General features: G+C 42.2%; 1 protein-coding gene across 6 annotated transcripts in view; it reads right to left on the bottom strand.

Annotated features, from left to right (window-relative positions):
* Positions 1-26,670, bottom strand: part of MEGF11 (multiple EGF like domains 11) — a 293,791-nt gene that overhangs the window by 44,749 nt on the left and 222,372 nt on the right. For all 6 annotated transcript variants that reach the window (XM_039492980.1, XM_039492981.1, XM_039492982.1 and 3 more), the window contains 5 exons: positions 13,338-13,484; positions 10,216-10,350; positions 5,533-5,661; positions 2,668-2,796; positions 1,862-1,990 (listed from right to left, as the gene is read on the bottom strand). In XM_039492980.1, coding sequence (XP_039348914.1) covers positions 1,862-1,990; positions 2,668-2,796; positions 5,533-5,661; positions 10,216-10,350; positions 13,338-13,484 — 669 coding nt within the window. The remainder of the gene's footprint in view (positions 1-1,861; positions 1,991-2,667; positions 2,797-5,532; positions 5,662-10,215; positions 10,351-13,337; positions 13,485-26,670) is intronic.

Here is a 26,670-nt window from a genome sequence, read left to right as displayed (position 1 = left end):
AGCTGTTGTAAAACCATATTGGTTATGGAGGTCAGAGGGTGACTTGCATCCGAAGAAGTGGGTATTCACCCACGAAAGCTCATGCTGTAAAACGTCTGTTAGTCTATAAGGTGCCACAGGATTCTTTGCTGCTTCTGTAAGAGTCCTGCTGCCCAAGCTGGGCCTGGTGCATTGTAGCAGTGACATCTGCCGGTGTGGGGCAGCAATAGGGTGGTGCACAGTGAACACCCCTTAGCGGCAGTAAAGAATTCCCCAAACCGGCAGTGCTGGCAACTCACTAGAGGGAGATTTTCAAAGGCATAAAAGGGCCCTCGGTGCCCAGTTCCCGCTGACTTTCAGTGAGAGTCAGGGCCCTAACTGCCCTGCGCGCCTTTGGAAATTCCCCCCATGGCATCTAAGTCATAGAAGACTGGTGAAAATGCTTCGCTGCAAAGGTGACTGGGTGCTACAGAGGGCGACGGGTGCTACAGAAATCCCTAAGGAAGGAAGGCAGAAAGATAAATAGAAATGTCTCTTTTTGACAGGCCGCCTCCTGTTTCTTAAAACTCTTGTGTGTGAATCGGCTGCTTGGGCAGTGAGGCCCTCCTGACGGCTACAGCTCGGGATAGCATCGAATGGTTCAGAGCCAGCTTTGCCAATCAGGTTTTGTCCTGACATCCCAACACTCCCTGGGATGCAAAGACGGTCATTTGTAAGGCTCACAAATTGGACATTTCTGCTTTAGTGGCCCTTTGCTCCCCTGTGGCTAAGGAGAGCCTGCATTCTTTGCTTTCCATAGCATGAAATGAGTGGCATGCAAACCACACTACAGTCCGTGTCACTCTGAAAGCCAAGGGTTATCTAGGAACGATGCACACATTCCAAAAGTCAATGAGCACATGACCACTGGGTCTGCAATACCTCACATTTGCATGTACTGCTTCCTGACTGCATGTCTAACTAGCTGATTTGCATACACAACTGTGGCCGCAGCTGTTGCATCATGAGCTCTTGAAAATCTGTCACATTATTTAATAGTGCTAACAGGAGCGCCGCAGAAAATGCTCTGTGTACTGAGTGAGATACAGGACTTGTTGGGATAACACTGAAGGGACTCCAGGAGGCAAAAATCATTGAGCACAAATTTGAGATCATGCCTGTAGCTTCTTACTAGGAAGGACTGCCCCACCCCACCCCACCCCCACTCCTTTTTCATCCAGCTCTCCCAGTTTTACACTGAATTCGCTGTACTGTTCCACAGTCCCACAAACAGGTTGATATGCCTCAAAGGACCAAGTGCAGTATCAGTTTAATATCTGATAGACCTGCCTCCAGGAACTGAGACTATCCCTGACTGTCATGAGGATGTATTCCATGAATTCATAGGTCTCTTCCATCTCTGTTAACCCTCCATGACTTACGAGTATTTTAATTTTAAAAAGCATTATATTTGGAAACATCAGATTATTCCATAGTTTGCTACTTAGCAAGCATTTTGTCAAGAAAAAGCACAATTTTTGACTGACTGCCCAGGGCCAAGTTAGAACCCCAAGACAGATAAAGCTCCAGGAAACCTGGCACTGTTAGAACCCAAAGGCAGAAATGCTCCAGGAAGCCTGTCATTCTGTATTGATTTCTATTTGGGGGTCAAACCTGTGTTCCATTCCTTTAAACCTGACAAACTACAGTAGAAAACAAAGAGAAGATTAGTGATCAGCCTGAATAATTCCCAGTTTTTCAAAGAAATTCAGGGAATATGTTTATTACAGCAAACCTCTTTCAAGCTGAATTGCGAGCAGTGCCAAATCTATAATTTCCACCAAGGTTCTAAAGGGAAAAACCCCCCAGGAGAAATGGAAAATGAAGAAACGTTGCTGCTTACTTTGCTCACACTGTTTGCCCGTAAATCCAGTTCTGCATGTGCACTGCCCAGTGATGTGGTCACAATCTGCTCCGTTCTGACACTGACAAACATTGGCACAATTTCTTCCATAAAAGGCAGCTGGGCAACCTGTCAAAAATCAGAACAAGGAAAGAATCAGAAATACACATAAACTTAGTAGCATTAAAAGTACAAAGGGTTTTAAGGTCTACATATGTTTAATAATATTTTTTGTTACTCTAAATGCAGGGAGGAACCTCCCGTCAATGTTCTTGGACAGTGTTGCCCCGCATCTTTCAGAATTGCCTCTTTAGTGATTCAAAGGAAAACTTGACCATCTATATAAACTGTACTTTTAAAGAGTTGGTTACAGAGAGAAACTATCTTAAAGGCTACAGATCAATCAGTTATTTGCAAATGACGGGAGCTTCTTGCATGCCCTCCAGAATTGCACCTTCTCTCTTACAGGAACCTGCTCAAGGCTTGAAACCTGGCCTTGACAGGTTGAGAAGCCTGCTGTATTTTTGTCTGGACTAGGCTCTAGATATCAGGGCATTTAAAGGCCTGGATCTTACTTACAGCTTGTGAAAATATGAAAATAAGTCACAAAACTATGTGGCTGGTGCCCTTTTATTAGAGACCTTCAATACTGACGGGCCTTTTTTGTGTGTGATAAGATAAAATGATTCGCAGATGCTAGCGTGTGTATTAACACACAGTGTTGTAATGCCCGGAACTGACACAAGGTAGCAGCATATACTCTGGTAGATTCACCGACAGGTGAACAGTGTCTCTAAAAGCCTTACGCTGAGTACAGTAGAGCCCAGTCCAACCAGCGGTACATTTACATTCTCCATCGGAAGGATTGCACATTGCTCCGTTGTGGCAGTTGCACGTGTGAAAGCAATCTGGTCCCCAAAAACCAGCTGGACAAGCTACAGAGAGAGAGAGAGTGCAATTAATAACTCAGACTAACAGGTGATTATTACTAATGGTTGTTAAGCGATGACAACACGCTTGGTGCTGCACAAAGATACAAAGACAGCCTCCTACACACTGCAGAGCTTACTTTCTAATACAGGGATTTCATGACAACAGCAATTAGCTTCAAGCCAAGGAAAACCTTCTTCAAATTTAGGCCCACATCCTGCAACCTGATCCATGCTGGGAGATCCTTACACCCAGTGAAATCAATGGAGCTACATACCAGGTACACTGGTCCATCAGCCAGGTCAATTTGTAGGTTCAAGGTTTTTGATCCATATGTGCAGGGGCACTGGCCTAGAACTTCGGAGCCACTGGTTCAATCCCCTATTCTGCCATAGGCTTCATGTGTGACCGGGGCAAGTCGCTTAGTTTCTCTGTGCCTCAGTTTCCTATCTGTGCAATGGGGATAACAGCACTGCCCTACCTCACAGGTGTGTTCTGAGGAGAAACACATTAAAGTTGTGAGGTGCTACAGTGGTCTGCTAAACCCAGGGTTGTGAGTTCAATCCTTGAGGGGGCCACTTAGGGATCTGGGGCAAAATCAGTTCTCGGTCCTGCTAGTGAAGGCAGGGGGCTGGACTCAATGACCTTTCAGGGTCCCTTCCAGTTCTATGAGATAGGTACATCTCCGTGATCCAGACAGCATATTGCTCTAAATATTCTATTCAATCTTATTGCCTCAGTGGCTTTATCTACAGAATCAATTTAGACAGAGTTTTAAGATACGAAAGTAATTTAATTTCCCCCCTCATATTCTGGAATTCCTGCATAATACAACACAGCTATTCATGGTTTACATTTGATTTGCAATCAAGTACTAAAACTATTGACCTAGTTTGTACTACAGAGCAGTACTGAAATGTTGTAAAAAAGTAAAGAACGTGAAGGGTAAATTCAAATCCATAACATCCGACTGTGTACGTTTATGAGGATTTTTGTTAGATAAACTAAGGTCTTCAAGTATGCTCATGCTTTTTCAAAAGTTAGCATGTTAAGCCTCCTCCTGTGACTGCGGTAAGTCACATAGTTATTAGTACCAGGTAAAAAGATCCAACCGGTTAATAACCCTTCAGCATAACACCTGTATTTTTGCTGCCTTTCAAAGAAAAAACAAGACACTTCCCATTGATTCATATTGAAGACAAGAATTTATAAGGCAAGAAATAGTTCACAGGCAACCTGAATGTACAGCAGTGGTGAACATTTCCATGCCGCCTGATATGGGAGTGGATGCAGAGTTCTCCCTCTTTCTGTGTTGTGGGCGCTCAGTTTGAGAGAGAGGGATACAACCGCTGTGTTAGGGTTTGTAGAGTTAGCCATGCTGCCACATATGTTGTACACAAATCTCTGCGCGCTAGCCAGCCCATGAAATTCCACTGGCTGCAGCTTGGAAGGTAAATAACTGGGTTCTGGTGTATGACAGACCTACCTAAGTGGGTGGCCAGGATACACAGGAAAGATGACTTAAACCGCAGAAAAGATCACTGAATTCACAAGGTGCAAGTTAGGGGAGGATCTGGTGCAAGGCATTCACATAGAATCCAGCAGAAATGCCCATCTGGCTACATTGCCTTTGTGAGAGGAGACTTGCACGCTTCTCCAGCTGCTTTAGAACTGGCTTTGGGATCCAGGAGCCACAACCATCTCCTTTGCGGCTCTCCCTCTCAGCCGCCCCAAGTAACTCTCAGTGTTTGGGAGGTCTAATCCCATTTCTTTGTGGAAGAGTTTACCTATTGACTTCAGAGATTGCAGTAGACAGCCCTAGAACGACACCAGCTAGAATGCCGAGTTCATTTTGGTAACTTTCACATTTTCTAACCCCGAAGAAACCATCAGGTCCCACTCAGAAAGCAAAAAACCCAATTTTTTTTCAAGGTTAACAGACGCTAACAGTCATTTTCCAATTACACGGTTAAATATAATGAACAATCCATGGAGTTTACAGCCTTTTTTATTTTTCTGAGTGACAGCAATATTCTGCCTGTGGAAGACACACAATAATAGCAAAATTACAGCCATCTGTTTTTATCCGATTCATACTTTATCACCCGAAGTTTAATATATTTTATTCTGAATGCTGTCTAATATGCTAGTCGTATCCTGAATATGAAGTAACATTTCAGAATGGTAGGATATTGCTTCCCACTGTGATCTGTCTTCAATTAAGGAACATGTTCAGGAAATGACACTTTGGGATCAGCAAATGTCAATCTTCTACCTGGGCAATTTTCAGCAAGAAGCCACGCATCCCTCCAAACCCACATTGCCTTTTACAATTAAATTACATTTAATAGGAATATATCATCTTCTGAATTTCTCAACGGTGTGGGCCTGGCACCTGAAAACATTTATTGGCTAATAATTTCTCATGTAATAGGTGAAAGAAAGTGATTAAAAATGGAATTCAACTAGAAATTAAAAGAGAGCATGGATCTTTCTTTACTGAGAAGAGCTTGTGACCTTGCTATACAATCATAGGAGCTAGTAACTATCCATGCAAATTCCAGTGCAGAAGCTAATTCAAGCCAAAGCTAACAGATTAATTAAAAGAAATAAGCTATAAAGAGAATAAAGCACTGGCTGCTAGAACACTTCAGGGATTTCCCTGGAAATATCATTTTTGTCCTCAACTTTAGCACATTTAAAACTCAAATAAAATATGTAAAAACCAAAATTGTGCTTACTCTGAGAGCAGTCTTTCCCTATCCATCCCGGAAAACATTGACAAGTTCCATCAATAGGATTACATGTGCCATTGTTGGTACATTGACAGACCTCAGCACAGTTCTTCCCATACCGTCCACTGGCACACACTGTAGAAATACAAGACACAAGTGTTAGGAAATAATATGACTTAATGGCTAGCAATTACTGGTTACAAGTAATAATGATATTCACCTGTCCTAGAAAGGGTGTAAGTCAAACAGGGACAACTCTTACTCCAAAAAACACAACAACAAAACCCAAACTAAACCAAAAAAACCCTAAAAAGGAAGACGCTAACCAAGTCCATTTTGGCTGGCAACATTCTGGGTATAAAACACCTTCTTGTAACATTGGCATCTCAAAACCCATATTTTTGATTGAAAAGGTGGTTACCAGTAACACCCAAGATTACAATAACTGAAAGAAATTAAAGGGAGGGGGCAGACCAATCAGTTGTAGGCACTGCAGTACCAGAAAAACAAATGGAAGGGAATTCAGAGACATAATTGAGGGGGGAGAAGGGACTGATTTAAGAACTCGGCCAAATGATGCCTACAGAGGGAAGAAAACTCCAAAGAAGGGATGGAACTGTTAAGGTGGCTCAAGAGATTATAACCAGACATACATCTGTCAGGGACAATCTCAGTATACTTGGTCCTGCTTTAGCATGTGAGGACCTCTTGAGGTCCTTTCTAGCCCTACATTTATTTGATTCTACAATGATTGGGATTAAATTAAGGAAAGGAACAATTTACGCTGAATATCAGGAAAAAAAAGTCTTAATGGTGGGATCTCCTAGCACAATAGTCTCAAGAAGGCTAGACTTATTCACGTTGAGATCCACAAATGTGGACTGAATATAGCTGGAAGCTACACTGAGGAGCTAACTGCATCTGCCCTGCATGCTACTGCAAGCTTTCTGTGAATAAATCTTTGGAACACAGAAGAACAATACTGCACATCTTTCGGCAGAGTGCTGGAAGTTATTGACACACCAATTATCTGTGCTCTGCCTGCTTGGCCCAAGAATGGGAGTCTCGTTAATGTGATGCATATTACGAGGAATTGAAAACATTTCTTTTTAACCTGGCACTGATGTCTTAGGTGGAAAGGTACACAACCTGAGTACCTGAAGTCATTAATGCACAGAGTGTAAGTCTCTCATATTGGGATGCACAGCAGCATACAAACCAGCAGGGAGTTTGCCTATAATATACAATCCCCCTTCACAAGATCACTAGCCGTACAACTAAGCGTATACATGTGAAGAAATGTAAAATTATTTTCATGATATAAGAGACTGATGTGACAACAACACTGCATTAAATCCTGCAAATCTCAACATGACATGAGGAAGGAGATATGGAACTTGTGCTTCTAAATCCTTCAGGCACTTTTGAAAATCTCTCCCGAGCTTTCCAACTCTCAGCAAAGTCAATGGGAGTTGGGACCCTCAGCACCTTGCAGAATCAGGCCCTAGGAGGATAACGGAAAGGCATGACAAGCCAACAAGGCCTGAATATTTACACCATGTAAGCCTGGAAAAAAACAAGGAAGCACAAGTGCTACAGCTGAAAATTCAGGCTTCTCTCAGTCAGCATCTATCTAGCGATCTACAAGCGCAGCCATCACTGTAAGCTAAGTTTTACCATTATGATAAAATCATAAAAAATAATCATGTTTATCAATGGACCACAACAAAAGTCTTAGATATGCCTGTATGTGCTTTATTAAAAGAGGTTTTCCACAAATTAAAACAAACCAAAACTATTCCTATAGGTTCACCAAGCGCAGTTTACTCAAGAAGATGGGGAAAAAAGCTATGTCTGATTTTTCTCTGCAGTGTAGGCAAAGAAATATAAAAATGAATAGATCGGTATGTCTTTAACCTCCTGCAAAATTATAGAAAATCTTTAACATTAAAACTGATGGAAAGCTTTGCTCAGTATTTGTCTTATTCTGCACAATGAATGAATTGTTGGGTTCTTATTGGCTGCGCTCCCTGACAAAAACAGATGTCTGTTCAAAACAAGATAAAACACACAGTCCATCTCTGTGAAGAATGTAACAAACAGAACTGGACTTCTATCCTTGTAAATAATAGTGATGTCAAAAAAGGCACTTCTCTGAATTATTCAACTATTTTACCATTTCAACTATTCTCACTTCCTTATATGCATTCACTGCAGATGACCTCAATCTATTCTGAATGTGAATCCGTCGCAGATTGAAATCCTGAGCTGTGATTCATTTGCTCAGTATACCATCCTCTACCCTTACTACCACAGAAACCTAAGCATGGTGAAGAGGACAATAGCATATAGTCTAGCTACAGACTTATCTCCAAGAGGGATAAAGATGACTTTCAAATTATGTACTAAACAGAATAGTCCTCTAAATGAAAAGAGATAAAACTACACAGAACAAAGAAAAAGAAAAAAAGTTAGAAAAACCAGCAAGCCGCAGAAAGAACTAAAAGGCTCTGTCAACCTGTGTTCTGTCCCATTATTCCATCCCATGCTCTATTCACAGTACTTCAATTCAATATTTTTATTGCATCTTTAAGATGTAGCATCACTTCAATGAGAACTGGATTTTTTTAAAATTAAATAACAGTTCTCAAAAAGCTTCCTTAAAAATGTAGCTGATTTACTCTGCAATATGGAACACTAATGCCTGAGAATAGATTTGTGATACTAATTCTGACACTGACACAGGCAACAGGCTACACATCACACAGGTGAAACTTCCGGTTATGGGAGATGGAGGCTAGCGGTGGGATCGTGTGAGCATCTGCTTGTCTTTCCTCCAGCTCGGAGACTGGTATGATGTACTAAAGGATGTTAACACAGAAAGAGCAGAAGAACTATTCTGCTAACATGGTTGCTCTCCTTAGGCTTGGAAACCTGGTTACACTCTAATATGATGACTCTCCTTTCAAGTGGTGAGCACCAAACAAACATTTATTATTAGCTTCAAGATATTTTTAAACACAGCTCTGAAATAAGGACTACTAATGCCTCTATATGCAAGTATTGTGTGGGCAGAACAACCCTGATTGTGATGTTAATTAGTTATAAAAGCTCTGAAGTGGGACTAAGAGTCCCACTGAGATGTCAGGTGTGTTCTGGCAGCCGTAATGTATCATCAATCCAATTTGCTACATGGTTATGAAAAATATTTATAAAAACAGCTGCTCAGTTGCTTGCTGCTTAGAATTCTAAGTAAAACTGTGTCAATACATGGAATTTCTGATGTTACAGAGTGTACTGTAGGTATGTGCTACCATGAAAAAATGTCTTGATAGCTAGAAAAAGGTCAATGCAGAGTGATAATATGAAGTACAATCTTTGTTTCACATTATTTTTAAAAGAAAAACATTAACTAGCATTCTTCTCTTTAGAAATATAAAGTTACACGATAACTCATTAGGACAAATTGCAACACAATTTGATTTTAATTAGGACATTAATATTTTAAAGTGATTCTGCTGGATAGATCAACATTTCAAAGTAAACCCAGAAGTACTCAACAGTTAAACAAAAATAAAACTGAGTTTTATTAGCCAGATAATTAGTCCAGTTCTACACTTTGAAATTTGGCTAACTTTTCACATAAAATGGACAAATTGACTGAAGTATGTTTATTCTAATACATCAATTGGTATACTGGTTAGCTGAATATAAAGCATAGGGAAAAGAAAACATACAGTTATATTTAACCTGTGTTTAATGATTTTGCATAAGTACTGTCTGTAATTTGTAACTCACTGAAAAACAGGTAATTAAAAAGTGTCAGTTCAATTTTTTACAAGGCCTGCAACTTAACCAGAACAGTAGCCATTAAGAGTAATCTCTATTAAATCTATCTGTAGAAAATACTCATAGAAGCAGGCAATAAATCAGGTCCTGCACAACATGGCAGTGACTTTGCAGGTGGTGTAGGATACAACTAAAAAATTGAGGCCAACATTTTCAAACATAGGTGCCTAAATCAGACAGCTAAATAAGAGTGGCTGGATTTGTAAAGGTGCTCAGCAGTTGACTTTAATGGGAGCTGGGGTCACTCTGCAATTCTGAAAAATCAAGCCACTAATTTAAGTGCCCCGGAACAAATTTCCTGCCTCCTTTCCTTGTGTTCAGTAATACCTGATTTCAATGCCACCATTCACGGAGCCAGGTGCTGTTCACTGCCACGACGGGTCGCATGAATTATCTGGCCCTCTATTTAGATTTAAGTACCCAAGTTTCAGCATGTTGGCCTTTATATTTATATTAACTGATGTGAGCCTCTTGCGTTTAAAAAGTGTACTAGAAAGTGTCATCGTCCCTTTAGGATACACTAGGATTAACAGAAGGAAAATGAAATGATGGAACAGCAGATTTATTTACAGAAAGTGTCACATTTTATATGCGCTTAAATATTGAGCGGCAGAACTGTTTTATTTATGCATGTCAGAGTACAACATATTTACAAAAAGATGACTAAGTACCCATTTGCATTTCACCCGTGAAGTAAAACAGTTTCTTGTGATCTAAACTGCTGAGACTAAAGAACAAAGCAGATAACTTGAAAACGGTCTGTAAGAGTTCTTGCTGCAAAGAGTCCCTTGCACATAAATGTAGGAAAAAGTAGGCATGAGAGTATCTTGGGATCGGTACCTTGGTTGCAGAGTGAGCCAAAGAATCCAGGCAAACAATCACAACGTCCAGTAACATGGTGACAAGGCCCGCTGCTGTGCACACACGGGGGACATGCTTGACTGCAATGATGCCCATAAAAGCCAGGTGAACAAACTAAAGCAAGAACAAGATCAAGTAGTCACTGGAGTTCAGAGGTCTTCTCATAGACTTTAAGATCAGAACCTTCTCCCTTAATCAGTTTTATAAGGGCTCTCGGCCTGTGCCATAAGCTAAGGCAAACAGCCTCATTTAATTTCTAAAAATATCAGATAAAATATATCAGAAATTGCTTTCCGTTACTTATACCCCCCCACATTAAGTGCCTGATTTCTAAACAAATTAGATGCAGAACACATGCGCAACTGGGCATCTAATTTGTGCAGTGGCAGCACCCAACAAAGGTAACTGTGAGAGTAAAAGGGTAATTATGGTAGCGACATGCAAGATTGCCCCATTTGCATGGGCAATCACAACAGACGCCTATATCGATTAGTCCAGACATTGCGCGCTTAACTTGTTTAAAACTTAAAAAACACTGTAGGATTTGCACACAAATGAATAAAAACAGAATTAGGGCTAAGTGTCTTTTCTAAACCTGCATTATTGTTCTTAAGCACATGGTGTATGGAAAACCCTGCAACAGGCAGACACACTCTGAGTGTAAATTGCAGGAAGAAAAATGCAAAAATTACATCATGTGTTTCCCCTTTTTTACTCATGAGATTCCCCACTGGCTCAGTTTTATAGCCAAATGATGACTTCTCTGCCAGCTCATAAATTCACTGTGGGATCGAGGTCCTTATGTTACTACAGATTCCGCAGTTGAGACCTAGCTGCTAATTCTGTTGATGAGACCGTAGCCATAAAGCAATCCGAATCCCTCTCCCAGATGGTTCTGGAGGGCTAACAACTATCCAATCTTTTTGTCAGTGAAGTTATTCTGAATACACACCGAAAGCAAACCGGCTGAGTACGAAGGTACCACTTTTGCAAAATTGCCCTTTAGCCCTGGATTCCATCCCTAACTCTGAATTTCCTGAAGGGGAAGGATTCTGAGAATACGCTTAGGGAGGCCAAACTCTGCTGCAGCTTCAGAGCTGTACTCTTTAGAGGCTCACTGCATGACGGAGCCCTGGGAATTGTAGGGTCAGTGTGGGAGAGAGCTGGATCCTCTAGCCATTCCACCACAGAAGGGGGTTTCAGAGGCTTGGGAACTACTGCATGAATAGCCACGGACTCCCTCTGTGACTTAGGGAAGAATTCCTCTTCCCACAAGTACCCTGTGGACCTTGTCAGAGCACAGCCTCATTACTGGAGCTGTGCTCTGGGGACAGGAGTTGCCCCTTATGCCCTCCATGCCTTCAGCTGATAAAACTAAGCTGTTTTTCAGCTCAGGAAGGCCAGAAACTATTAACTTCCTTTGCTTTTGCACTCTTAGGGCTTCAAACTTGTAATACAATTTCCTGCCCAATTCCCTGAAGCTTTGAGTGCCATGTGTCAGCCTTGGAGAGGAGTTTTACAGCGGCACAGATATGCTGAAGCACCCGGAAAGAGGGGGTTTTAATGAAAATGCTTATAGGCCATTAACTACAGCAGTGACAGAGGTCACCACTATAAGGGCTTTAAATAAAAACTGGCAGCTACAAATTATTTTTAGAGATGAGTGTGTGCTGGTGGCAAGTGTTGCCTGTAAAAATCAGAGGAGGCATGTGATTTGGGGTTGGACAGTGGGTGTGAAGGGGTACCGCAGCAAAAGATATTAATAAAAGTGAATCCATCTCTCTTTAGATAGCAAGAAAATGGTGTGTGGTCTCCACAGATGTATGAAGAGCTACTAAGTGTCAGGGGCGGCTCTAGGATTTGCGCCGCCCCAAGCAGGGAGGCACGCAGCGGGGGGCGCTCTGGCGGTCGCTGGTCCCGCGGCTCCGGTGGACCTCCCGCAGGCATGCCTGCGGATGCTCCACCGGAGCCGCGGGACCAGCGGACCCTCCGCAGGCACGTCTGCAGGAGGTCCACCGGAGCCGCCTGCCGCCCTCCCGTGGGACGCCGCCCCAAGCGCGCGTTTGGCACGCTGGGGTCTGGAGCCAGCCCTGCTAAGTGTCAAATGAGAGGTACAGGGGAAGAGAAATGGTTTTCTAGATAAGGCAAATGAGAAGATTTTATCTCCTTGGCACATTTTAATATGCAGCAGGAGACTGCAGCTATTCCAGGTTGATATCTAGCCTGTGTGTTTCTTTTTCTAGAGTGCAGGCTCTTGAAACTAACTTGTGGCAACATCATGTCAGTTCCAATTATTTTGATAGCCAATGACTAGCCACTCTTCAGTATATAACAAGCCCAATCTGACTTCCATTGATCATTGTGCTGGACGGACGATGATCTCTACTTCCAGAGTCTTTTACATTTGTTCACTGGACCTCATGTGACACTCAAGCACAATAATAAAAATAAGCATAAAAAGCTCCTCCCTCTCTCCCATTTCTGTTTGTGCCCAGCCTGTGCTCTTTCGCTGAATCCCAAAACAGAGCATCCTACAGTTACCCTGGCACAACTTTTAATTCCTTTTTGCCCCAAACCTTCCTGAGTTCTGTACCCACAGAGGATGCGCCTTTCCAGCAATAAACGTCCCCTTCCTAATGGCTATGGAATGTCAGATAAAGCATTGTACAGCGGTACCTGCCGCCCCCACCCCCCACAACTGACTATGTCAGTGAGGCTCTTCGGAAGGACAATGGGGGACTGGCTATTGCTGGGGGGCTGTGCATTCGGGTTCTGCCTACATCTAAACAATTTATTAAACAATAATATCTTGCCCTGTGGATTCCTTTTTTATTCTCTAGACCCGCTTATGGAGCCAAAATAATGCAACATCTGGTATTCTCTTGAGAACGCTGCCCTCCAGGAACTGAATTACCATGCTACAATCATTTTTGTGGTCTGGGCAGTCCCTAATGGGTGAATGGGTACATGAGGCAGGAGCACACTGGTATGAGATCTCTTCCCCTTACTACCACAGGCCTTTTCTGGGCCTCTCTTTCTTCCTCTTTTGCTTTGCTTTGCTTCAGAAGCACCTCGCCCACCGCAGAAATGGAAAGTCTTACTTCTCTGGCACATGGGTCCTCTATATCCTGGCGCACACTCGCAAGTCCCATCCTCTGGCGAGCAGGATCCCCCGTTCTCACAGTTACAAGAGATGGAGCAGTTTGGTCCCCAGCGGCCCTGTGCGCATACATTATCACAATGGATGCCTACAGAATGCAAATGGATACATTAGCTTTCAGCACGGCTCATTCAGTTCGCTGATAAAACAGATGCTCGGGTAGGCTCGTAACTTACAGGGTATTAGAGCAAGCAAGGGAGCCTGGCTAGAAAATAACTATTCTCCTACCTGCCTGATAGGTTGAAGGTTCAAAATGCACAGCAGTGAATCCTGCAGGATTGAGCCCTACGGTATGTCGACCCCAACAGCTGGAGCAAGCCGCCCACCCCAGATAGGCAGATTCATACCAGCGGAGCTAGAGCAAGAACACTACAAATAGCAGCGTGGATGTGGCAGCCTGGGCTCTCTTGAGAGTCCGAGTTGCAATCCAAAACGCAACGTACGTACGTCCACACTGATAGTTTCAGCATGCTAGTTCAAGGTCCGCTAAGGCAAGTCTGTCTGGCCAGGCTGGAGCCTCACTCCCAGCCGCAGTGTAGACATAATTTAGTCATCTTTGGTGGGATCAAGGACTAACAATTTTTAAAGATCACCAAGTATCTCAAATAATAGGTCTTGAAATAAAGAGTCCGTTGAAATCTGGTCACAAAACCATTGCTGTGAAATAAAAGATTGAAAAAGAAAAACGAATCATAGCGCCATGAAAATACTTTAGTTCTCAAATTCCCCACTGTACTTAGATTCAATTATATCCAGTATATTTGTCATTTTCTGTCCTAAACCGCTGTATAGTGTCTGTGTTATTGCACCATTGCCATATTTCACCCCAGAGCTTGCTGTGTTTTCAACAGAGGGTCTGTATGTTAATACATTAATGTCCTGATCCTGCAAGCAATGACATGTGGGCAGGAGTCTGTCGGCACACAATTTGACATGTAAACAAGTGGAGACTGGCAATTGCAAATTCAGCCTCAAATTATTCCCAAGGCAATTGTTTGACATTTATTCTTATGACAATCAAAGCTTCAAAGGTGCAGAAAAACCCTGCCAGGGAACTTAAAAGCTGCATTTCTTTAGTATTGTTTTCACCGGTGACATTTAAATACAATCTTGTGCTGTGTCTCTATAGACACCTGAATCAAACTAACTAAGGACCTGACCCTGCAAACCCTTACCCACGTGAGGAGCCCTTACTCATGCGAATAGGCCCACTGAGATCAACTAGGACCTATTACTGAGATCAACAGAACTACCTGCATGACTAAATGCTCCTCAGGTGAGTAAAAGGTTGCTAGATCAGGAGCTGAGACATAAAGAGCTGCCAGCAGTAAGAAGTGGTATTAGCTTTGGCACATTGTAGATATCGATATGAAAAATTTCTATTGGCTTAAAAATTCTCCTAACAGCATTACCACACCAGGTGTTTTACAACTGCTGCACCAAGATTTGATGGTGTACATGTGCCCCAGCTACTTTTTCAACATGAAGAAGTTCTTTATCATCCATGCACATGTTCCCACTGCATAATGGGATAAATGCAGACAAAGATGCTGAAAGATCCAGCCTCAGCCAGAGGCTGGATTAATGCACTACTAAGGATAAATACAATCCCAAGTAATTTCCTATGCCTCTGATATCTTCATCTGGATGCTACAGGTAATGTACTGCATTTGTGAAGCTGTAATCTGTACCGTCACCAAATGTTGAGGATTATTAAATCAGCTAAAAGTCATTATAAACACACTTACAGTGCAGTTTCAAGATCATTTTATAACTCTCTGAAGTAAATACTCTCTGAGAAATATCACAGAGCCAACATTTCCTGTTTCTGAAGATTAATCACATGATTATGATGAACCTTCCTTGAAAATCTTAACAAAGGTTGGCAGGGGTGGAAAGTTAAAAGTTCATTTTAAAATGGGGTTTCTAATAATAGATACTCATAGCTTTATTTAAAAGCCACAACCAAGGCTGTACAACTTAAAAAAACAAAACAAAACAAATTAAGATACAAGAAAAACCCCATAGTAAAAACTCCCCCGCTTCACATTTCAATACACAAACCCAAACAAAAAGGGTTCAATATAAAGACAAGGGACTAGAAGAACAGGGGAATTTATATGAGCTAAATAATACAAGGGAAAGCTGCAGTCATAACAAAAATCTTTTGGCTTGTTTAGGTGAGGGAGAGAGAGAGAGGAGTAAGTATATAACGTATTATAAATAGTTCAATAAAATAAAGTACATTTTATATTTACACACTATACATGCTTATTATTTATATTTTTAAATGCCCCCGTTTGAGCTCCCAGAATTAAACCCAAGACATACATTTAGAAGGATGGGTGCCTTTTCCTCCTGACTGCAGTATTAAAAATACAATTCCCCTCCTGCGGAGGGGCTATTTATAAATGGAGACAATTAAGCAGCATTATTTCTGGTCTCTTTTCCCAAAGTTTGAGAAAGAATGACATTGACTCCTCTCCTTTAAAAGTAGCTGAATTAGAATGCCATAGATGTTCTTTGCAGCAGAAAAGACTCTGCCTAAGTAATGACTAATGAGGGATGTCTTCTCCTTCCTATCTGAGGCAATGAGTCATTGTGAGGCTGATTGTTCTAACAAAATGTAGAAGGGGAAAAAACAGCCTTTGTATAAGACAAATTCCACACATTACACCTCTTATTTATTAATATTCAAAAGTCCATTGAAAAGATTCTGCAATACATTTTTACAGAACCCCCTTTGTATTATTTCTAAAGTAATTCTTCTGGAAGACTTCTCTTTTGGAGGCACAAAAATAATACCCACCTTGCACTGCAAGTGAAAACAAGCAGTTAAATTTGAACCTGGGCATGTGCATTGTATGGAATTTTGCTGAAGAAGCACCTTAGTTTACACTTCCCTAATCTGACAATATAGTAAGGTTGAGTATATCACCCCCAGCTACTTTACAATCAGAGTTACTGGAGCATGAAGCTTCCTTAATGTAAAACTTTAATCTTTACTTAGAAATTTGCAGATGAATATTTTTGATAAGCAATTAGTGTTCAATATGTAATTCCCAGAATTATTAAAAAAAATGCTGAATTCCACACATTTCAGCATAATTTCAACTTGCAACCAAAGGTTCGTGATTTATGAACAAATGCCTCATTTCACATTTGTTATGCACAAATTAGGAAGACAACTACCATAAGAATACATTCTCAAAGCTGCAGGAGGCAGTTCCACTCATAAACCCAATTTCCTGAATGCTAAGAAATGACTTACTGCACAAGGTTCTTGTTGCAATTGCTGATGTGAGAATAAAATCACGCTTCCCTGGTAGCACACCAAGAGCTTCTCAAACAATGATTTGGGGATATATAGTGAGTGAAATTCATGGTCACTTACATAAAGCCAGAGTCATCAGTTGTATGTGAGCAAAAGACACAGGTGTTGGGGGCCAATGCATGAATCTTGATCCCAGCCCTTAAGCCAACCTGCAAAATGGAGTATTGGCCACTGTCCCCTCTATGCCATTGAGGTATAGGAGTGTCCAGGGTCACTGGATCTGCATAGTCAATGATCTCAATGCCTGTTGCCATGATTGCATTTGAGCGGGCTGATTGTATTTGTGGTCTTGTATGACCACTCTGCCAGTGGGGAGGGATAGCTCAGTGGTTTGAGCATTGGCCTGCTAAACCCACGATTGTGGGCTCAATCCTTGAGGGGGCCATTTAGGGATCTGGGGCAAAAATATGTCTGGGGATTGGTCCTGCTTTGAGCAGTGGGTTGGACTAGATGACCTCCTGAGGTCCCTTCCAACCCTGATATTCAAACACATACACCACATGGCCTGAGTGGTACAGAGAGCCTTGCATAGTCATTTACACCCAATAAACAAACCTTTCTCAACAGACATGGAACCAAATGGGTGAAATGCTGATTTTTAATTATTATTTTAAAAGGGCAGAATTTATTATTAGCATAAAAGGCAAGCATGACCGCCCTCATACGAAGCAGCCCCAGGGTGGTTATGTGATACGCAGTCTCTGTTCAGGGTTCCGTCAGGGCACTTCATTATAACTGCCAAAACACCTGCTGATCTGCATTTCATCAGTGTTTGGCCCATCTTGAACCCAGGCCTGGGTGAGATGGGGATCATACTCCTTAGGCCGCGCAATGAGAATCTCACTCTCTGCAATTGGGAGAATTTGAACAAAAAGGGAACGGTTAGTGCCTTTAACCACGGCACTAATTCTGCATTAACCCTCTGGTGCCAATGCTTCCTCTGGGAAAGGAACATTCACTGAAAAGATGGGATTCGTGCTCATGAAAAAGAAAAAATACTTATGCACCTTCTCATAAAAATGGTTACTCACCTTCTCGTAACTGCTGTTCTTCAAGATGTGCTGCTTATTATCCATTCCAATTAGGTGTGCGTGCCACATGCACAGTTGTCAGCAAGTTTTTCCCCTTGCAGCAGCCGTTGGGTTGGTTGTGGAGTCCCCTGGAGTGGTGCCTTCATGGCAGTGAATATATGACCCTGCCGATCCGGCGTCTCCTCAGTTACTTGTTGCTGGCTACTCCAACAGAGGGGAGGCGGGGGGATAATGAGCAACACATCTCAACGAACAACAGTTACAAGAAGGTAAGTAACCGTTTTATTCTTCTTTGAGTAGTTGCTCCTATCGATTCTAAATAGGTGACTCCTTACTTATGCAGTGGGGTCGGAGTTATGGAATCGCTGACTGGAGCACCACTCTGCCGAATGCTGCAATTGTCTCTGGTGTGCTGGGTAATGGTGTAATAAGAGGTGAACATATGAACCAACGACAAAGTTGCCACTCTGCGGATTTCTTGAATTGGGACCTGGGCTAGGAACGCCGCTGAGGAGACCTGTGCCCTTGTGGAACGCACCACTAGTGCCTGAGTCAACCATGGGGTCCCCTCAGGCTCAACCCACCTCCTCCGCCTGCAACTCCAGGGGCAATCCAGAGGCAGAAGATCCTGTCACTGCTTCATCAGGTGACTAAGTCGACGAAGCCAGAGGCGGCACCGTGCCCTCCTGGCCTTCCCGCTGCCTGTTGTCGTCCTGATCAGCCCCATGGCTCTCAGTGTCAACTGCAGTCTCAGTGCCGGGCGCAGGTGCAGAAGCTGGATTCCGCAGAGTGCCACGAGCCGACGTGGTCTCGGAACCCCAAGGAGAAGGATGGTTCCTGGCTGGTGGGGGTGCGCGTCCCTCAGAGGCCACCGACTGCAGGCCCCTGGAGAAAGAGCCCTTGGCCTGGTGGTAGGCCCACAAGGTCCAAAAGGACCATTGTGCCGGCAGCTGCCACAGCACCATACTAGCGTACTGCCTGTGACTGCGGCTGTCCAAATGGTACCGGCTGCGCCTCGAATAGCAGGAGTCAGCCTCGGAGTCAGATGACCTAGACCTAGACGTCCACAGTGGTGCCGAGCGGTACTGCACCGGGGAGCAGTGCTGCTCATCTGGTGCCAGAGACGGGTGTCTCAGTGCCTGTGAATGGTGCCGTGAGGTTGCTACCGGGGACTCTCACTCCAGATTGCTCATGCTCAGTGGTTGTATCTTTCGCTCTTAAAGAAGACTACTATTGTTTTTCTACCTTGCCTCCAGAAGAACAAAGAGGGGAGAAAAAGTGGACCGAATAAATGAGAGCCAGTGTCCTGTTTTGGGCCAATCTATTCACTTGACAATAGCTTCTGCAGCAGGATCCATGTACTGCACAGAGTAATTATTTTCTGGGGATGATAAATTATAGGAAGTAGGTTTAACTATATATCTATTGATGTAGAACTGTAATTATTTCTCTGAATGAGGTCTTCAACATTTTCTCAATAATCACAATCCAAAGACAGATGTAACGTGAATTAGCAATGACAGGCGTGACTTCCATAGACATTTTGGATCCAACACAAACATTTCACTCTTTTCCACCTGTCTCTCAGTATGATATGATGTCATAATAATCTCTTATCCTTGGCATTTAAATAGCTTTGGAAAGAACTGCTTTTCTATGAACAAACAGGCATCAAATTTATGCAGGAAATACAGTGGAGGCCTGAAGTTTGGTGTTTCACGCCTGACTTTCTGGGTTGTCAGCTGACCTTTATCTCCAGCAGTAAAATTCTTAATGCTAGTTTGTGGACACACCTTGAAACCATAATAATATCCACTTTAAAAAACTGGTAGATGTCCTAATGACCACAGGCTGAAAGACTGTTTTAGACATGTATTTATTTGCTGACTTAGGGCCAGATACTGCCTTGTGTGGCTTTAGCTCCAGTGGGAAATGTGCCTTCACAAGACACAGTCCTGCCTTTACCATGTGGGGCAACCTGCTTGCTGCACCATGCTTAGGAAGCAGCCATATGCCCCAATAACTGGCACCCAGTTTCACACCAGGGAGCTGTCTTGAGCACTCAGGCACCCAAATACCCAGTCTAAGGCCTCACCCCATGAAGCCCACTGAACTGGAACTCTCCTACTGACTTCAGTGGGCTTTGAAACAGGCCCTTAAGCCCAGATCTTTAAAGGGATCTAGGCGTTTCTCCACTCAGTGTTGCAACACCCAACTGATTTAGAAGCCTACAGACCACTGACTTTCAAGTTGCTTTTGGAAATGAGACTTAGGCTCCTAAATCAGCAGGATGTTGCAAGGCTGAGTGGATCAACACCCACATACATTTAAAAATCTGGGCCTTCGTGTCTAGGTGCCAGTGTTTGCCCCTAACTGTAGAACCGGGCACCTAAGCAAAGGTGCTCAAGTCTGCTCAATAGCTCAGCGTGTGAAGTTCTGCAATGACTGAGTTGTGCTTTTTTGCCATCCCCTTGTCTTCAGTGGGACAGCAAAAGGAAGTCAGAGTGCAATTAGCCCAATGTGTTTAACTTACAAGGAGATGCCATCAAGATCAGAACAGAAAAAGGTTTCACCAAAATCTGGGCATGCTAATTTTCTGATACATAACAATCAAAGCAAATGTCTCAGATCATCTATAATAATCTCCTTATCCTTCCCTCCTCTCCTCCCATTGTTCATTTAATACGGCTATACTCTTATCTTATCTATAACATCTGCTTCAATCTGTTTTGTATTACAGACTGGATCGGCATGCTTTGCTATGTACTGAATATGCTGCTGCTTCTGTCTGCATTAGGTAAAAGAAAATTCAATAAGAACACTAGACAGAACTGTGTCTGATTAGCGCTGTACCATCCATTCAGAAGGGATTATGGTAGCACATAAACAGGATGGCGTAAAGAATTCTTGATGCTTTCCTTTCCCCCACTCCCACATCTCTCTGTTTATTCCAGTTTCTAGACTTGCCTTGGGTTGCTGACTCAGATCCAATCAGAAACACCAGGGTAAAATTCAAAAGGACAAAATTGTTCAGCTACTGGAAGGCCGGAGAACCAGAAAATTCTGTTTGTGAAGAGCAGGAGATAGAAATAAATAAAACGGGATCTCCCTTAAAGGGAAAGGAAAACACTAGTAATTGATAACCACTGTGAAGTCTGCAGAGTAGAAGCGATTTTTGTTTTTACACAGTGAAATTATTCTACAGAGGAAACAGCCGTCACATTCTTTGTAGTCTTCAGTGCGCCATTCCAGCCAAGAAGCCTTCCTAAGTACTACGTTGTGGGACCGATATTCATGCTGGTGAGCATTTACTCAAGTGAGTAGCCCCACTGAAGTCAATGGGGCTACTCATGTGAGTTACAGCTCGTCAGTCAGAGCGACGGTTCCATAGCCTGGCCCTAAATGATGAAGCACAAGGTTTGCTCCAGCAGCCAGTGAAAGATTAAATTGTTTTTTCTCTCATCAGTGCATGGGGGATATAAACACCCATTACTGTAAGTGTTTTTCTGATCGTAACACATTTACAGCCTACTGCACCTCTATGGAGCACCACTCCTACCACCATTTTCAATGAGCTATAGAACAGTTCAGCTATAAAGCCTGGAAACCTGGGAATTTGTACAAACTTTGAAGGTTTTCTTTCTGCCTTAAGCATTGGCCCATTTCCAGGGTTACTCTCTGGGGCTCACTAGGGAGGAGAGAGAGAGATTATGGCCACCAGGGAGAAAGGATGATGAAGGGACAGGGGTTCTGGGGGGAGTCAATTTCAGCCCATTCCTTTCAGTACCCTTCCTTTATACCTTACCCCATACTCTTGGCATGGCCTCTGGCCAGGGAGCAGCAGGAATGAAATGGGGCAGAACCAAGCTATCCATCAGCTGGCAAGGGAGGAGCTTTTTAAAGGTAACAATTTAAACTGTTGTCCAGCCCTTTTATTGTTTAACCCCTACAATAACTCATGACCTGGGAAGGTGGTTGGCAGGATCTTAGTCTACTAGTAGAACTGGGAAAATGATTTATACTGAGTAATGTTTAGTGAATTTCAATTATTTCTCTCTTTTTGCGTGTGTAGAAAACAGATATTTTACATTTTTCAAAGTTCTTCATCAAAAATGTACATGAAAATTTTCAGCTTGCTAGTTGTTTTCCAAATTGTTTTCATTTCTTTCTTCCTTCCTTCCAAAACACAGCGCTCTGACATTCAGTATTTAAGGCACTATACAGTTCATAACTATTATTCAGATCTACTTACAGAATAACTTCCCATACACATATTCAAACTTGTGTTTAACATACATTTGTGTTTGTTAAGAGAAAATAGTTGCAAATATCTAGCGCCAAGTTAAACTTTTTGGGCCATACCCTTGGCTGGGTTAAGTCAGCATAGCTCCAATGAAACCAATGGAGCTACATCTACTTACACCAGATAAGAATCTGGCTACATATGAAAACCAAAAGGAATTAAAATTGTACTAAATTATGTTCATACTTTCCCTATTTATGGCCCTGATCCTGCATAGCTTACCTTTAAGCACAAGTGTAGTCTCACTCGAGTCAATATGCATTATCTTCTTGTACTCGGATTCTGCTCCCACCGAGGTATCAAAACTGGACTGTGCCCTAAATTTGGTTCCGATTTGGCTTAAGACAAACACAACTAAGTCTGCTTTAGATGAGACTCTGGGGCCGCCTAGATATTGGTCAAGGAATGCCACTGACATAATTAATAGCAGGACATCAGTGAAGTCTTTGATATAACTTCATAATTCAGATTTCTGAAAATTTGCCTTGTATCAGCAAGAACCATACTTAAAGGGCCCCATCAAAGAGAGAATGTTTAAGCACAGAATGACATTAAAATCTTATCAACTCACTTGAAATTAAGTCAATGAAAAATTAAAGCTAATTTCTAATAGGCTTATGTTACATTTATAGACTGAAGGGCACTTGTGGAAACCCAGAGAGTAACCACAGACCTTTTCAGATGGAAATGATTTTTGCATTTGAAAGGCACAGGCCAGAGGAGAGAGAGAATGAAATGACTCCTGAAATGTCTAGTTTTCCCATCTGTTTAAATCTAATATAAGGATACAGAATAATCACAAAAATAAATTATTAATTTAAAAATCTGGGATAAGACTGCCAAGAATGATAAAGTTTAAAATACGGCTTGTAAAATGGTATTAGACATCTAGAAATTGCATGTTTAATAGGAATTTGCTGTTGCTTCATTCTAATATTTTATGCTTAGTATCACAGACCAAGAAAGTGTGAAACAGTCTGATTAAAAGAAAAAGGCTTATTTGTGTCACAACATAATGCACTTTGAAGTGCTGTGTATCAACCTCCTATTTATTTATTTGGCATATGCAATCCGGTCAAGCCAAGCCACAGCGTTCTTATCAACGATGGTCAAGGCATGAGGACTTCCAGGAAGCGGAGTTGGTTTGCAGTCCTCAAAAATATGTGCCATGGTTTGTGGCTCCCCACACCAACATGGTAGCCTGTCTCAAACGCCACTGAAATTCTGCTGCAGCACAAATTCCATGTCCAGTATGAAACTGATTCAGGTGGCTCCATTGCCTTCGTGGTTAATCAAACCTGGGTTGATGTTGATTGGGGTCTGAGACAAGATAATTATTTGTCATTTTCTCTGCGGATCATGAAGCTCGCCACACGTTCTCTACCGTAAATCCCTCGCACGGTAAACTTATCCACAATGGGTACGCTGAGGGCAGACGACTATGTGGTAGAGTAAACAAGTTTTTAATTAATGGTCAACGTGGCATATCATGCAGTTTTGTCGCAAGCTTTGCTATGCTTTCCTCTCTGCAAACACTGGGTGAAGCAATATTGCAGAGAACTAGTAACCATGGTAGAGGAGTAGCTTTAAGTGTGCCTGAAATAATATGTATCAAACTACTTAAAACCCTATTGTACTTACTTTAAAATGCACTACTTCTAGATTTTCTCCTGGTTTTAAATGCATAGGGCCAGAGTCTACCCTCATTTATGCAAGTGTAAACCTGGAGAATCTCCACTGATGACAATAGAATTATTCCAGCTTTACACCAGGGTAACTGAGGGAAAAATCTTACCCTGATATTATAAACCAAATATTGCAACAAATGGGGAAGTGTCATGTTAATATAAACTTTCATTTTTATGGCATTTTATATTTTTTTAATGGAAAGTCTCTCTCTTTCCTCCTTCCCTGCAAAGTGTATCATCGTCTCACAAAGAGCCTAAATAGAGAGAAGTTAAAAATACCTCAGAGCTTACTGTCAAAGTGGACACTGTTTCTTTAAAATTCAAAAAGGCCTTCCCTTGAGTAAAAGGCTTATCAGTTTTACTGAATTAATGTGTCCACAGGAGAGAAGAAACATGTTTCTGTGTTTGAGTGACAGTGCAGATGTCGCTTGCAGCCTACAAATTCTCTCCAAGGCAAAGTCTCATGCCTCAAAGCTAACCTTATCTGTGACCAGCCTACATTTCCTGACCCCATTAGCTCACGTATACAACCACATGAGGAAATCCCTACAATTTGAGACTACCACACCCACTGTACCATCTTTCTGGATGTAATAAGAGACAATTAGGCTTTATATGGCTAGCAATTTATGAAAATGATTGAGATTATGGATGACAGAAAATTCATATTGTGACTTTGTATTTATGTCATGTCAGAGATGCAACTTAATCTTGTGAAACACGAACAAACTGAACTATTTAAAAGCATCAGTGAAATACTGGGATACCTTTTTCTCAACAGCACAATCGTTTCCCGGACTGTGTTTGCAGTCCTGATTAATAAAGGAAAACAATCATGGGACCGTATATTAAAAAAACCTGCTGATTTTTCCCAGTGGAGTTTATAATTAGCCACACTGTTGAGTATTTTCCATCTTACGTTTACAGTACAACCCCATTTATTCTGCATGTTTTGGGGACATCAAAATCATTTGGATAATCAGAGGAGTTACTGGCTAAACCAAACTATTCACATTGGGAGAGTCTAGATATTATTGGTATTTTACAAAAATCAGAGACGGAAAATAAGACATAACCAGAATTCAGATTAGAGCATTTCAGATTCAAGGAATTCAGCTAAACAGGATTGTGCTGATCTTAACTTTAAAGGATCTGAAAATTTCCCACTATCCATACCTTCTTATTTAATCCCACTGCAATATCAAAAAGGATAGCAAAATCTGCACCATCACAATTAACTTGAAGCGTTAGGCAGAACATTCCAAGTCAGAGCAGAGAGGAATTAGACACCTTGTGTGTGTCAGCACAGACTGATGGCTTTGTTTAACTGTGTGTGTGAATGTGGTGTGCGACTGTGAAAGGTGCTACAACATTGGTCTTGGAGATGCAGCACAGCTCTGGCAGTGCACGGTTCCGCATACAGTCCTGCCAATGTCCCTCTGTCCTGGCATGGAATGTTTTCCCATCCTGGGAGAAATTTTCAAGATTTGAAAAATTTTCCCATCCCGAATCACAATGAAAAGTTGAACTCTCAGAAAATTTCGCAAACCTCACAAATATTTTCAGTTTGGGTCCATCAAAATGTTTTGATTTGATTTCAACCCCTTTTTTCCCCGTTAGTATGAATTTACTGACATTTCAAAAGGAAAAGTCATTTTGACTTAAAACCCGAAAACTTTCCAATTCAAAAAAATTCAATTTTTTTCCAAAAATTTTTTGAGTCAAGAGATTTATCAAAACCAACCCAGTTTTGTGAACAGTTTCTGGTTAACAAAATCGGCACTCCTGTCCAGCTTTAGAGGAGCCACCTGCAGTGGTGAGAGCACAGATCCATGTCCATGATTAATTCAGCCCGTGGCCTTTCTACTGAGACTACCAACTAAGTGGCCAATTAATGACAACCGGCTGCTGGTATCTGCGATGAGGTCATTGTCCATGCAGAACTGAGCTGCAAACACGAAGCTCATTGGGCCAGATTGGGCTCATCTCCGGCATGAGGGAGAGGGTTGATGCAAGAAGCTTCCCCACTCTTGTGCCTCTGTGCAAGAGTTGGGCCCTACTGTAGTCCTTGAGCTTCTCTGTGTGCAAGGCCTATTCTTGGCTCACGCCACTAGCCACAGCAAAGGAAGGGAGGGCCAAGCAGGCAGGGCTTGGAGAGGAGCTCCTGCAGCATCTCCCTTTTATAAGGGTGGCAAAGTAGCTGTACTTCCTGGGACCTGCAGCTGACATTATGCCTACTTCATGGACAACGTCTACCAAAGCTCACCCTGGGCTGGGCCACCAAGGCAAATGAGACCATTATTTCTAATTTCTAGTTACAAAACCCAAGAGGATCCTGGCCTGAACTTATGTCCAGAGCACAATGCCTGAGTGCCCCTGGCTTTCACTAGATGATCTGGGACTCTTGATTCTCTTTGCTCTGTTTGCTTGCACACTGCTGCAAATCAGCAAGTATTCCCACATGCACTTATTCCCTCCAGCGTTCACTATTTCACACTACAGTGTTTACTATCTCACAAAAAGCGACAAAGCACCTTATAAACTAACAGACATACTGGGGCATAAGCTTTCATGGGTGAATACGCTCTTTGTTGCTTTTTGCAGATCCAGACTAACATGGATACCCCTCTGATACTATCTCAGAAGGAACTCAACCAATGTGCATGACGTCCCAAATTAACCCACTACAATTAACATTAGAGCACTCCATGTTTGAGGGATTTTAACCTGAACGTGCACGACTACCACATTGGCAGGTCTAAGGCTGATGCACACGGTTAGCTGGAGGTGCACTGTGAGGAAGAAAATACAAAGTTATGGGTGCTGAAATACACAGCTGATCTTAGAACAAGAGAGACCTTTGCGAATCTTTAAAAAGCTCTGAGTTTGCTCACTTCAGGCTCAGTCCTGCCGAGTGC

The sequence above is a fragment of the Mauremys reevesii genome, linkage group 10 (assembly GCF_016161935.1).
Source record: "Mauremys reevesii isolate NIE-2019 linkage group 10, ASM1616193v1, whole genome shotgun sequence".
Classification (NCBI taxonomy): Eukaryota; Metazoa; Chordata; order Testudines; family Geoemydidae; genus Mauremys; species Mauremys reevesii.
This window is presented reverse-complemented; position numbering and strand designations above follow the sequence as displayed.